The 14,990-nt window shown below is 37.5% G+C and overlaps 1 protein-coding gene across 2 annotated transcripts in view; it reads right to left on the minus strand.

The window, feature by feature from the left end:
- SMG1 (SMG1 nonsense mediated mRNA decay associated PI3K related kinase) overlaps positions 1-14,990 on the minus strand; it is a 62,570-nt gene that overhangs the window by 6,310 nt on the left and 41,270 nt on the right. For both annotated transcript variants that reach the window (XM_030460221.1, XM_030460220.1), the window contains 19 exons: positions 14,249-14,410; positions 13,694-13,911; positions 13,338-13,492; positions 12,499-12,721; positions 11,295-11,541; positions 10,508-10,737; positions 9,760-10,008; positions 9,227-9,365; positions 9,031-9,140; positions 8,281-8,499; positions 7,672-7,862; positions 6,880-7,052; positions 6,205-6,484; positions 5,231-5,503; positions 4,863-5,097; positions 3,167-3,393; positions 1,833-1,983; positions 1,552-1,741; positions 832-1,301 (listed from right to left, as the gene is read on the minus strand). In XM_030460221.1, the coding sequence (XP_030316081.1) occupies positions 832-1,301; positions 1,552-1,741; positions 1,833-1,983; positions 3,167-3,393; positions 4,863-5,097; positions 5,231-5,503; positions 6,205-6,484; positions 6,880-7,052; positions 7,672-7,862; positions 8,281-8,499; positions 9,031-9,140; positions 9,227-9,365; positions 9,760-10,008; positions 10,508-10,737; positions 11,295-11,541; positions 12,499-12,721; positions 13,338-13,492; positions 13,694-13,911; positions 14,249-14,410 (4,142 nt within the window). The remainder of the gene's footprint in view (positions 1-831; positions 1,302-1,551; positions 1,742-1,832; positions 1,984-3,166; positions 3,394-4,862; positions 5,098-5,230; positions 5,504-6,204; positions 6,485-6,879; positions 7,053-7,671; positions 7,863-8,280; positions 8,500-9,030; positions 9,141-9,226; positions 9,366-9,759; positions 10,009-10,507; positions 10,738-11,294; positions 11,542-12,498; positions 12,722-13,337; positions 13,493-13,693; positions 13,912-14,248; positions 14,411-14,990) is intronic.

The raw sequence follows: 14,990 nt of genomic DNA on the forward strand, positions 1-14,990 counted from the left end.
TGAAGTGCTGCATCAGAGACTTAAGTTATACTAAGTAGCTGTAGGCTGTATTTTGCTGGCTTGGGTATTTATACCCTTAATCAGTCATTAACTTATTAGAAGTGATTTACACACATTTCCTTGAACTAATGCAACACTCATCAATATTTAGAAACAATTCACTTGTGATGCATTAAAACCAAGACAAATTTGGTTACCTGTCTATGAAATGTTATAACAGCTGACATGGAGAAAGCCTTTACCCTTAACCTAGAAAGCACTACAAGATCAAAGATACTACAACACAACAGGATACAAGTCCAAGGTACACAGTGGCATTTATCTAAAGCCTCAGAAGAACATTTTCAGGATTGATACTGCTGCTCTATTTTTTTCATGAGACAAAACAGTGGACCAAGTTCATGCATTATAACTTTGAGAGAAAGGTACAGGACAACATTGAGCAATGCATACCCTGTCTGGTTTAGATAATTTCCTTTCTTACAGTCATAGTCTGTTTGCAAAAAGTGGAGAATGGGACAACAGTACTAGTAAGAAAGCCAGTGAATCACTTATTTTCTAATAAATGACTTCATGGTTATTGAAAAAAATTACACATTGCCACATTTGCATCTTGTCAAGCAGGAAGCAGCTGGTCTTCAGAAGAAGCTAGCTGTAGCACATTTTTGCTTATAAATTTAGAGTAATTTTAAACCAAAAAAAAATCTTAAAGTCCATTAAAATATTCTAAAGCTAAATACAAGAAATATAAAATTGTACTCAAAATCAGTAATTGAAGCTCACTTTCCACAGACACAACTTAGAGAGAATCAGCTAGTGGTGTGGTCTTACCTGGAACATGGCAATATGCAGCTGCACTCTCTGAAGACTGGTCTTGCAAGATGAAATATTTGTTTCAAGTCTGCGCACCAGATCGTGCTTCTTCCAGGCTGTATCGTAGGAACTCGCCAACACTGTTGCCCTGTTCATCACCAGCTGTGAGAACTTGCCAATTTGGATATTGTGCTCCACAGCTTTCTTGCACAGGTCATCCACAGAAACTTTGCTTTCTGCTCCAAAGTCTTTAGCCTCGACCTGAGCAATGATATCAACGCCCAAAGCACTGATGAAACTGCACAAAGTCAGTCCCAAAGCTTGATTTGGAAGGCCAATTAACAGCTGTCTCACAAAGTCAGCTGTAAAAGCCTTGATTGGTTTGGCCATTTGATCTTCACTGAAACAAGAGTTTCTGTAAAGGGCTTTCACATTGACAATTTGAACAGGTCCATTTACTGCATTCTGGTCTTCAAGTGAAGTGATCCCTTTTAAAGGAAAGAAACAGTATTTTTGTTATAAATAAATAGTAGCAGTAAGCACTCGATGCATCTAGAAAAATACAATGAGATTTATAAGCTCAGCAAGATTAAAGAAGATAATTTTTTATTTCAGCACACTTGTCCTTTTGAGAAGAATGTAAAAAGACAGTCACTGTACTATATATTTTAGTTTCATATCTGACACAGAATGAGAAGTGGACAAAGCAATGCTGAATATTTGATAACACTTATTTACCTGACAATGTTTTAGAAAAGGTGCCGCAGAGTGTGAAAAATTCTTTAATTGTTTGGAGTCTCTTCAGGAAGAAGATTTCCTCTAGGACTTGCCGATTGTTGTCATCATCAAAGAAGTTGACTTGAGTGCTGCGCGCTTCCCGGATGATGTCGATCTTACGCCAAGCAATGGGTATTTCCATCTTGTTTAGCTGAACAATGAGAAGGGAACAGTCAGTTTGGGTTTTATAAACCTTTCATACTTCTGACTCAAAAAGTACCCCAAAAAGAAGAAGTCCATACCTTTTCAATCAGTAAACCAAATGCAGTTTCCACTTGAGCAAACATTCCATCAAAGGCTACCAAAAGCATCTGACCAGCTGACATTTTGGGAGTTTCGTCCACTGAACCATTTCTTGGCTGAATCAGCTCACCATATTGAGCATGAAGTACTCTTTAAAGAAGAAAAAAAAAATTACATGGTTTTGCTTTGTCTACAAAAATATAACCAAAATATATATATAAGTAACCAAAGTGTATATATATAAATAACCAAAATACACATATAAGTGTATATATATAAATAACCAAAATACACATATAAAAATAACAAATAAAGAAATAGGATTTTCTTAAACTGATCCCACAGTTAGAGCAAATGGGAATCAACAAGGTGAAATTACTGAAGGCTCCTCCTATGCACCCTGCATACCACATGACTCCTAATGCTGCTCTCATAAGAGCACCTAAGGATGCCAGATATGACAGGAGAGTGTTAAAGGACCAGCTACAAAGCCAACTTAAAATTAGAGGATACAGACTGTATTTCCTACAAGCATAATAAAAAGTTATGAATAACAAGTGATGTAAATATCACCCTTCCTTCCTTGAAAACCAAGTGCTGGTTTTATAACATATATTTAACTGACTGGAGTACAGGGTAAAAAGCTGGAGGATGAGGGCTTAGATCATGGCTGAGATGGTTTAACAGCTTGCAGCTCCTGGAACAGTGATCTTACCCTCTCCCTCAACTAACAGGCTGAGCAGGTCTGCCAATGGGTAAATCAGGAAAATAATTAACCTAACAGAAAAAGCATAAATTGTTTTCAACCGGTATTGCAAGCTCCATTGTACCACTGATGGAGCCACCATAACTGGCTCAAGAAAAGCAGCAAGATCACTTCTGCTTAGCAGGAAGCTTTGGATTGGCTTAGTTGTCTACCAAGCACTTTCCCAGAAAGGGACTGTCTCACATTACAAGATGAACAAGTCTTTTTTTTGTTCATGTTTTGTTGTTTCATGCTTATTCATTATGCAGAAGCTGCTCAAAGCTCCTGACCAGTGCAGTCAAGCTCTCCTTTTCACAGGTCCCTCCCACAAACTAATGGACCAGTTCCTATTCTTAGCACCCCTTCAAACATAATATCACAACTACATATTGGAAAAAGGTGACTAACAATAGTCAGCTCTAAGCAGATGTAAACGAATTGCCAGAGTTTTGTACTTCTTGCTATGCATGCAGACAAACACACAGAGGAAATGTGCACACTTTTAGACACAACACTCTTCTAGCCCAAGAATACCCTTAAGCAAAGCCTGTACATCAAACAAATAATGAAAAAAGAAAAGCATTTTACCTTGCAACATCAATGTAATGAGTATGTGTTTCTTCCTCTAGCCCCATAGCAGCATTTCGTAAATAGGCTTGAAGAGATTCAACCAATGTTTGCAAAGGAACTCCATCAGTTGTTTGTTCAATAAGATTATCTAATTCATGGAGCATACTTTCTAAAGTATACTCTCCTTTCATTAAGCACCTCAGTGCTTCAGGGAAAATGATCTGTCGGAAGTTTGAGTTTAATTCCTGTTGGAAAGTAAGAATGAAAGCGTAAGGAATTTTCTCCTCTCAAAGTAACATATCTTTCTCTTTTGAGAATTACACCACCTTGCAGTAGATATTATCTAAAAGATAACATGACAATGGTCAACCAAAGGTCAATATCTATTCTTGTTTTCCTCTTTAGTTTAAAGAAATCAGGAATAAATTAAACGATGTTTGACACTGGCACAGCACAGCAACAGCTACCTCAGCAGCAACACTTTGCAGCAGTTCTCAGTAGCTTAGTGGTACAGCAATCACACTTGACAAATAAATTGGGAAATTATTTAGTTTTTCTTTTCTATTAACTATGAGCGAGTTAAATTATTTTCTGAATTTATAGTTTGCTAACCTGATAGGACTAGGCCAAGTAAAAGAATCAAAAACTTGCCAGACAGTGATTATATTGCCCGAGTCCTACTCATACCACAGAAATCAATGCAGGTAAGCAAAACATGACCTTGAGTGGCAAAAAGCAATTTTGCCCAAGCAGAAAGAAAAGGGCAAAGGTAGCTACAGAAGGAACCAACTGATGCACTCCATCTCCAAAATGAGACAGGACACACCAAAAAGCTCAGTCATCCTGACTGCTAAGTGAGCTACACATCTTACTTAAGAGCTCAACAATGTGTGGGTGAAAGACCTCAGCTGCAATGCAATGAAATTGCATGCATGTTTCTGAAAAATTTCTGATATGTTAATATTCCAAGGAGCAAAGAAATAAAGTGACAAAAGTCTCCATGTGCTTACAGACATTGGGAGGAAAGCATTTTTCAAATACAATACAGTGGAACCAAAACCCTTTTACTACTTCCTCCAGCCACAGTTTGAAAACCATTCAAGTCATCCATGGATACTTTACTCAAGATGCTGCTCATGTTTTTTTCTTCTGTTTTACTATGGTGGAAGCTTCTAAAACAGAATTCCAAATGCATCTCCTTCCCACTCTTGAAGACAGGGCCTGTACAAGTGGTTTTCAGAATTTGTTTGAAACTGCTTGTTTCAGGTGAAGAAAAGGAAGGCTCAAGCAGGAGCATAAAACATAAATGGCACAGATTGAACAGCTTGGAAGGTGTTCTGGACCACCAGCAATAGAATAAAATAATAAAAGCAGATGTGAAATTGGTATGTATATAATTCTGCTATTAACTGCTTTTTTGAGTTTACTTGACAGTGTTTTTTATAATTTGTCATATATAGATCAAAACTGTTTCTTTCAATCAATAAAAATGTAAATGACAGTAGCAAATGCCTGTTCAACTGCCCAATGCATCAGTCAAGACTAATGTCCAAGACTAAAGTGACTTTACCCAGACAAAAAAAAGTCTCAGCAGTATTGTAAACAAACATTTAGGTGTTTAAGGAAGAAGCTGTTAAGAATGGTTTAGCTAAAGCCACAGAAGGCTAAAGATGAAGGACAAGTAAAGTAAAAGTAACATAAATCTAAGTATCACCTGAAGTGAGATATATACTCCATTTGCTAAGTGAATAGCTTCTGATGCTTCAGTTGGGTTAGGAATATCCAAGTCCTGAGGCACAAGATGACATTGCTTCAGCAACTGCACAAGGCAAGTAACATTCCCACTCATGCTGCAAAGCTCCTCCAAGAACCAGGCTCCATCTCGTGAAGTCAAATCAACCAGCTGCTCTCCTGCACTAGATGCTGCACCCTCCATCATCAGATTCCGCCTAGACAAACCACGAGAGTTAGACAACCTGCCTGCTACTGTGTTCTCCATATCCAATGTCTCTTGAATATTCCTTTTATGTGGTTTCAAACAATGAACAAAGCATATTAAGAAGTTCAGGAGAGGCAACTCACCTTGTCAGCGTACAAAGAGCAGAGATGATGACGCTTGCTAAGCTCAGTGAGCCCTCCTCTCCATTTTCATGAAGGAAAACCTTTATGCAACGTTCAATTTCTTTCAGCTGGTCTTCACAAACAGGCACAGTTACTGCCTCCTGCTTCAAACGTTCCACCTGCCTGATCAGTCTGTTATTGATATCTGCTGCATAGCGCTGCAGAGTCATTTCTGTAGCAGTTATGAACTGACACATACTTGGAGGTGGCTGAGGTGCATATTGCATTTCATACCTGTAAAGGAAGAGTACAATGACAAACTTCTCCTTCCTCACATGCTAGCAAATTGCATTCTGCTCTGTGGGAAGGAAAAAATGCTCCATATTTGAATTGTTTCCACATCACCTCCTCCGTATCAACTCTAAAATACCACAGCAGTTGATGGTTACCCTGATGACACCTTCATAAAGTCCTAGTATGCACTGTATGTCATAACTATTTACAAGGACAGCAGACAACCAGTAGTCCCAGTAGTCCTTGAGGCAAAGACTAAATAGAAGACATAGGTTGCAGTGTAATTGCCTGAATAAAATACAGCTCTTGTAAGCCCAGCAGGAGTAATGCTGAAATGGTCTGACTTTACACAGAAAAAAATAATTACATGACAATCTGCTTTAATAAAAATACCCTCTGGTTGACTTAAGTTACTTTTAAATACTTTAAAGCCACACTGTTCTTCATTTGTTCATTAGAGGACAACAGTATTTGCTTTTCTTTTGTGGTACATGGACTAAACTCAGGAACAGTATTTTTAAAGCAGTTTTTCATCTTTTTGTCCAAAATTCTGGAATTACAACTTCATCTCAAATCTTGTTTTGCTTTATAATGAGATCAGTCCTTAAGCAAAAGTAGCCATTTTAGGTTTTTTAAACTAAAAATCCTGAAGTAGCTAGAAAAATAAGTTCTTCAAACAATCCATTACTCTGTCTACTTACTTCCTGAAGATCTCCTGACAACGCTCTATGGTCATGTTACAGATGAGCTCTTCCATCCAGGTTTTCCACTGCTCTATTCGGTGTTTCTGAAACACAGCTTTTGGATACTGAAGAGCTACTGTTGCATAGTTGTGCAATTGTTCAAGACAACCACGTAACACAGATCTTCTCTGCTGGAGAAGAGCACCAACTTCTCCTTCCAGTTGTTCACACTGACTGATGAGATGTGCCTGGCCTGCATTTTGCAGAAATGCTGTTGCTGGCACATAACTTGGAGGGCCTTTTAAGAAAGATAATTAAAATTAAGATGCAACTCTGATGCACACACATTTCATAGCATACAGACTCTGAGTGCTAGCATCTTCTCAAAAATACTCTTTTATATGTGATAAAGGAGGCACAGAGGATTTGTACTGAGAATTTTGAGCATAAGGAAGGAGAAAAATCTTGTGCCTAGCTAAGGTAAGACAGACAAGTTCCTTCAGACAGACTGGCACTAAAACATGGAAGTACTCTAAATCACCTTTTGAAAACAAACAAAAAAACCCTACCTTTCTTTTATTTATTACAAAAAGATTTTTGCCTTTAAGTTAGAGGACACTCATAATGCCTCCTGATATTAAGCTCTAGTTCTTTTCAAACCATTAAAAAAATCCCACAAATACTATTTTATACCTAGGTCCATTTGTGTGCTAATCTCTTGAAGAAGACTTGCAAGTTGTGTTGCCTCTAAATTACTGAAGGCAGTTTGGTAATGTGTTATCCACTGCTCAAATTCATTCAGCTTCACCTGGATTGCTTCCTGGACAGCTCTTTGTTGAGACTGCAACTGTGTGTGCTCAGAATACCTGAATTATTAAAACCACAAGATCAAGTAAGTACTAGAAGAAAAAATATTTAACTATATTGACTACAAAACCATACTGATCAATATAACTACCCCATTGACCAGAAAATTAACATATTCTCATCGATTACATAAAGCTTTAAGTGTTATGTTACTAATTAAGCCCACTTGCATGCAAAATAATAAATGCATATGCATATTCAAGCAATTCTTAAATCCTTGTTCAATTTCAGATACATCAGAAAAATCAGTTAAAGAATTAGAAACATAAATTAAAAGATTTTTGTGCTACTTATTGATAGCTGCATTATGTGGGTTAATTTGCTGGAACATCACATTCAGCAAAGTCTATCTCTTGCCTTGAGGGACAAGTGTGGAACACGGACCAGCACTGATAATACTGATGGAGTGTGAGGCATAAATAGGATTACTCAGTAAGAGAATGGTTTCAAGAGTTCTTCTATAGAAAGAGCAACTTTCTTACTGTAAAATCAGCTTTCCCCCAGATATTAATCTCTCTCACATATATATTTTTAACATTTTAACTCATAATCACATTACTAAACCACCAACTGTACTGAACTGCAAGATTCCTGACAGAACTCCTTGCTGCTCTGTACCTGTGCTGAAGTGTGTGGGAGGGATGATCCACTCCTTCGGCACCTTCCAGAAACTCTATCTCCTCCAGGAGTTTTCCTTGCAACTTTTCTACATCTGTCAGCTGTTCTTGCAGGTTCAGATACTCTTCTAAACTACTGTCCAATTTAGGCAGCACAGCAAGCATTTCATCTCTGTTCTTAAACCAGTTAACCTATAACCAAAGCACAGATGTTAGAACTGGATTTAATTCAAACAGATAAGAGAAAATCATGGCAGCACATGACTCTTCAATTATGTTGTTCATCTACGAGTACCTCCAGTGCTACAAATGCTAAAAGCTTAACAGACATTCTCTGTTTAGACTGCTCTCTAAACCTCTATTTTTATTCCTAATGTTTTCAGGGAAAATATTAAGATGTGTTTTAGAATTAAGTGCAAAGAAAATGAAAACTGAATACTTGCAAGTTCCACATAGGCACTTCTCTCAATACAAACTCAATTTGACTCACTAAAATTTCAGAACTGTTTCTAATAAGTGACCACCTCTTCCACCACTCCCAGAATGCAAATAAATTAAATTATAGGGCCTACTTTGTTTATAAAATATAAAATTATTACAGTCAGCTCACCTTTATCTCAGCCACTCTTGATGAAAAGAGACTACGTGTAATATCTCTTTCCATTTCTCTTTTGCTCTGTTTGTTTTCAGCCTGCTGGCCACCACCACCATAGACAGCTCCAGCAAACCCTGCTTCACCTCCTGCTGTCCAGTCCACCAGAGGATCATAAACAAAAGCTTCGAGCAACGTAAGCAAAGTCTCTCTCCCACGCCGCATAATATGAAGGACCTGTGTTACATTTTAAACAGAATCATTCTGATCTTGCATTTTTGTTCTAAAACAGTGGAACTTTATACTGCACCTGAGTAGGCACAGAAATCCTTTACTCATTCCTAAGCAGTGCAAATACAAGACTACTACCACAGGTATGAAACAAATGCAGCTAAGCCTGTAGCAACACCATTAAAACCAAAGACTGCATTCTAGCGTTCCAGTTTGGGGGGCATTTTTCTTTTTAAAAACATATCTGATGTGTTTATGAGGGACACATTCTGAAGAAAAAGGTGCAAAACTGCACAAAATACTTCAGTAAAAAAATAAAATTTTACATCTGGAGCTAAAAGTCCCCCTTGTCCCCTGAATTGTAGATGTACCACTACTTGTATATGTACTTACCTGACCCTCTTGTATTTCCTAGATACCTGCTATAGGACACATCTGAAACATGTCCAATAAAATCACAGCAGAAAAGTTAAAGGCTTTATAAATCCATGTTGTGCAAGTGATAGCCCTCAGTTTTCTGCAGGTTTTCTAACTTACCTGTTCACAAGAAAGCCTGAAAACCCCTTCTACTCCTGTCACTCCAAGTGCTGTTTCAATATTATGCGTCATCCGGAACGGGACCTTCTCTGGTACTCTAAGGCTTTTCCCTTTAAGATAAAAATGTAAGTTGTTTCTTTTAATTATCAGGAAGGGAAACCTTTTGTTTGAATAACATATAGCATTTTTAAATTACCTTTTTCAAAGCAAACATTATAATCTATGTGGACAACTTCTCCTGTAGTCATATCTATAAGAACATTATCCAGATGTCTGTCTCCAAGACCAATGATGTAGCCAACCATGGACATAACTGCAGTGGATCTTGCATACGACTTTAAAGAGAGTTTCAGGAAAAAATTATTTATGGGAATCCTCTGCCAACACATTGGACTGACTATGATTTAAAAACATTATTTTTTAGTTTAAGACAAATCAGACCCAACTTATTCCAAGCTGTTTTCTATTTGTTTTTCTAGTGGTATCTTACAAGAGTTTTCATGTCTTAGGCTGGTAATTCCAGTATAATACTGTAGAGCTATGAGGTGTATACCCACTTTTTTCATTCCAGATGGTACAATTGCCAACATTTCCTGTTACATGAAAATTCATCAGTCCTAGCTCCCCTAACTCACCAGTATCATTGCTTGAACATATCCCAGGCATTTTTTGTCCCTCACCCCATTCAAAAAAGTCTTTCAAAGGGAAAATATGTTTGCTATAACTCACCTGTGTAACTCTCCACCATTCATCAGGTGTAGTACATGATGACCAGAGCTCCTTAGCAAGGAGATTTGGGGGAGTTGCTTCCATCAGTTCTTCTAGAACAGTCCTCATGACATTCAAGGGCCAGTCACGACGTGACACATCAAGACTGAGCCCAACTGCCTTTAGAGCAGGTCCAATTTTACTGTAATAAAGTTCACTGGGCCGTGGCACTATTCCAGGATTCTGAGGAGTCTGGTAAGAGTCCTGAGCCTGGAAGACAAAAATGTAGTTTATGAAGTGTGACTTCTTACCACAGAAAAGTATTTCAGATTCAGTTTTGATGGAATGAAATATGAAATCAGTTTTGCTACTGAGAATTTTTACAGCTCAGAGAATTCTTTCAAATTAAGAAGTTGAAAAAGCCCAAATATACACTGAAAAAACTCTAACCAAGGTAAATTTAAAAAAACATAAATGTAAAAAATATATTTTAAATGAAATGCTAACCAATGTTAACTGTGTTCAAAAACAGTGCTCCTTGAATTACCATGCCAGAGCAGCATATTTATATCACATCCTGCAACTTCTATAAGTACATTTATGCAATTTCTTTGACATCTGATGAAACCCAGCGAGATGAACACACAAAGCCATTCTACATTATGAACAAAACAATCATTTAAAGAGTACACTATTTAGAACTGCAAAGCAATGCAGCATAGATGTTCCCCTTCTAAATTGTTCTACCAGCATCAAACAGAGCTGTTACCTTTTGTGCCTGTAAAGCAGCTTCTCGCTGCTGCCACCGCTTGTAAAGCCCAAACAGAGGTGTAGCTCCATCCACCCACTGGATCAAGCCTGATCTTGTTCCCAGAGGTGTCACAGAGTAGTGCCTGGCATGGAACCTCGGTGTCTCTTGACGGTTTATAGTGGCAAACATTGTGTTCACAATTGATAGGAACTGCATGATTCTTTCATCTAGATGCAAGTCTTCCAAACCTTCAATAAATTTGTTTAAAATTCAGTTTCTATCTGAAAAAAGTACTCTCTTAAAGCACAAAACTTAACATTTGTTTTAAATCCCACATCATTTCACACCATGAATAGCTCTATAAATTATGCAGATTAAGGATGTGTTGTTCAGCCTACACCTAAACATTTACGTAGCATTTAACCACTAGAACCAGCAGTTGATGACAGCACTGTGGGACAGCAGTTACTAACATAACAGCTCTTTCCCTTTCAGGGAAGGCATGAAGTCTCTGAAGTTCTCTTTTGGGTGCTACCTTAAGCTTCTGGAAATGTACATCCAGCTAATACTATCAGAATGCAAGCAGAAGACTGTTTCTGATATAGCCATTATCAAAAAAAAAAAAAAATCTGAAACACCCCTGACTTGCAGCTTAACAAAGCAAAATTCCTTGCAATGTATGGTGTAGTGGGAGGTGGGGAGAAGAAAGAGCAGGCACTCCAAAAAACTTTTTCTCCATATCATGCAAACAGATAAAACAGAACTTTCAACCATGCATCTTCCCAACAAAACTTCCATTTCTTACCTTTGAACAGGTAAGGATAGTTCTTCCCATCTGAACCCAGGAAAAGCAGCTTTTTAGGTTTGGTTTTGGTAGGTAGGATTGTGATGGTGTTGCCCACACTATGAATTGTGACTGTATCTCTGGTAGATACCTCTCCAGGAAGTGCTATTTCAGTGTTCATCATGGCAGCCAGCCAAGGACTGATCTCTTCAAGTCGTAAAAGGTAACTAGCCCGTTTCTGTGCTCTTTGCTGCAAACTTAGCATAACCTATTCCAAAGAAATTTTTTGTTTTAAATTGAGGTTAAACTTAAAAGCTAGCATTAAAAAACAAACACAGCACCAAAACAGACTTAATGGTAGTCATCCTCCAGAAAGCATGAAGGTTTTTCTTAAACAACCTTTCAACTTTGCCACTCTATTAATCCATTTACATCTTAAGATGAAGGTGACAAAAACTGAAAAAAAAAATGCCATAGTTTATGCAGCAAATACACCCTGCCTGGTGGTAACACAACAAATCAAACTCATTAAGAGGTTTGCTCCTGTACTTCTAAATATCTGAGGTGTGACCAAAGGAAGTCACATTCAACAACATCCTGTTTATGTTGCTTTAGGCTTGTTTGTTCTGCAAAGCAGAAAGAGAAATAAAACTTGGGGAATAAAACCTAGGTTCTGTCAACCAAGACTTTTAAAAAACACCAGGTTGGCTCTGGATATCCAAGTGAATATTTAATTTGTTTGTCAGGCCAATATCAACTAAGACAAGATCACATAAATGAAAAATAATGTAATTTTGGGAAGTGTTGATTATTTGAAGGTTGCTGCACAGCCCAAGGACTATGCGTAGAAAACCTGAGAACTGTCTTGTTAAAATTTAAATCCACTAAAATCAAATGATATATTTTCCTGAAAGACAGTATTCAGTAAAATAAAGCCCCCCAAATTTACAGTATGTCAGACAGCAGAAGATGCAAGATTTGAAAAAAATAATTCAATTGGGTAGAAATAAAACAATCCAGACACTAGGACTTGTTACATGGGAAAAAATTACTGTGCTTTAGGGTCTAGCATGCCTGTGGTGATTACAAAGACAACAAAGTTTCAGGCTGCTATTTTGATATGGCAAGAGCATAGCAAGAGAACACTAAAGAGAGTCAAGCACACAGTGCACAGCAGTAGCATCAGGAGTCTCCAGATTGTACTTGCAGTCTGTGCATATAATACCTCTTTAAATGGGAGCCAGCTGCTTCCAGGTTTAGCAGGATTCAAAGGATTCTTAAGTTTCTCTAGTGCATTTTCAATTGCATCTCCATAGTTATCCTGGAACCACTTTTCATGAGGAGTTTCAGCAGGAGCTGCAGTGATGCTTCGTACATGTTCCAAAGCAAACACAATGGGCTTCATTAGAGCTGTGTGCTTTTCACGCATGATTGCTATCTTCTCCTCTCTAATAAAAAGAAAACAAAAACACAAGAAAAAATTTCTCTTAACCCCAGAAAACCAAGCTACTTCGCAAGCAGAGTATTAAAATAAGACTGCAAGTGATTATGCATCTAAAATGACATCTTTAAGGATCACCATATTTCATGACACACATTCCTCTGAAGCCCTTTTTCTTCTTGTTTTTTTAAGCAGATTTTATTTAGCAGTTTTTTTAAACAGACATTCTGCTTAGTCCAAACATCTGTATTTAGAGTAAACTCCAAATAGATTATACCCTTCAACATGACTGTCCTCATTTCAGCTGACTTCCAAGAAAGAACTTGGAAATAACAAACTGTAAGTTCACAATTCACAACTAAATATGCATTAGAAATCTTAGCATGGATTCATTACAGGTAGACTTATTTCTTATTTGATTATTAGTATTATTTGAGTATTATTTGACTATTGAGTATTAGCTGTAGCATGAAAATTTTCTTGAAACAAGGTCAGTGCCTTACAAAGAAGCAGGCTGGACAGTACAAGTTGAGGACCAACAAGACTCAAATCGGTTTGGCTGTTATGCTTCCCCAGGAACAAATGTGTTATGATTATCACTTGAATTATTCAAAAAGACATACTTCCGTAAAGTGTTGTTGTTTTGGACCCTCTTGACTTCATCTTCCAGTTGTTGAATCCTTCTCAGGACATACATGTGCTGCTGCAGCAGAACTCCCAACCAAAGTTCATCCCAAAGCACAGTAACTCTGCGCAGCTCAGCCACGAGCATCTGAACCTGTAAAAAATAAAGATTCACTTACTTTTAAGAGTACCAATATTAAGCCTTATTTTTGTAGAGGAACAACTTAAAAAAAAAGATGGCAGCCTACCAGCAAAAATACACCAAGCTTCATTAGGAAGCATATCAATAAGATCTACAAAGTACCTATTCTGTGGTTCAAATAAGAGCACAATAGCATACATTTGGATTATTTACCTGTAGTACCATTGTTGGGTTTGCAGCAGAGAGTTTCTCCACAATTTTGCTGTAACAATCTTGCATCATTGCTTGATCTTCGTTTAATCCAACTTTTGTGTCATCTTTACTGCTTTCTTGAGAGGTTGGGGGGCTCCCTCCATCACATTCACCACCCAACAGTTCTTCTCCTTGAATATTACCTAGTAAAGTGGGGATGGCAGAAGGCAGCTTGTTCCCTAAATTGAAAATAGATGTTAAAGTATTAGCTACACTGTTCTGGCTTGGAAAAATACATCACTCAATACTTCATACAGCATCGAGTCCCCATATTACACTAAATGCTGGCAAAAAATAGAAAAAAAATAGATAAAATAGAAAAATCTAACTTATTTGCCAAAATGGTGAATAAAATGAAAGGTATCAGTGAGGTCTCATAAAAAAATAACCTTAAGATAGAACTTTAACCGTTACTGAAAAAAAACCAAAACAAAACCTAAAACAATTCAGTATCATTTTATCCAGTATATAAAAGTCCAATAACTAAAACATATTTGAATATTTATTTCTCCATACCTGAAGTCTGAGATTCACTGCTAAGTGAAATGGTACCCACTATTGCAGGATAGAGTATGAGATGAGGAGAATCTTGAGCCACTCGACACAGTAAGTTGCAAATACTCTGCCGAACATAAACCTCTGGGTGATTGAGGCGGGAGAAGAGCTGAGGTATAATACCTTTATGAACAGAAGACAAAATGTGCAAGTTCATTCCATTTCACTTCAAATGATTCATATTTTATTTTTAAAAGCATGCTGGTTTTGCACAGAGAGAACATAAAGGTCTAGTTTCCCCATAAAAAACTTGTCTAAAATCTTTTAGTCCAGCACTACGAATTGAGTTTTGCACAAAGTTCCTGAAGTTAGGATAACTGGACATTCTGAGAAAAAGCACAATTTTGCAATAACTGGCCTCCTCTTTTGCTGCATTTCACACTCTTAACTCAATAACTTTTCATGGGAAAGCCCCTGAGCAACCAGGACCAGTAGTGTAGTGCCAAACAACTACTTCAGAGACCCCTGCCTTTAGCCACACACCTTCCTCTGAACTGCGTTTCAAACTGTGCCTAGGAAACAAACAAACAAACACACACAAACCAACAACCCCTTTTTTTAAAGGTGGTAATATAATGTAATACTTCACAAACTATATTACATGGCCTTTCTCCTTTCAGTATCTTAAAGCCAGGGAAGGAGGGGGATCATAATCTGTGCTACTGGTCTATTCCAAGATCAAAATTCACGGCAGACTTCAACA

This window comes from Calypte anna, chromosome 14 (assembly GCF_003957555.1).
Source record: "Calypte anna isolate BGI_N300 chromosome 14, bCalAnn1_v1.p, whole genome shotgun sequence".
Classification (NCBI taxonomy): Eukaryota; Metazoa; Chordata; class Aves; order Apodiformes; family Trochilidae; genus Calypte; species Calypte anna.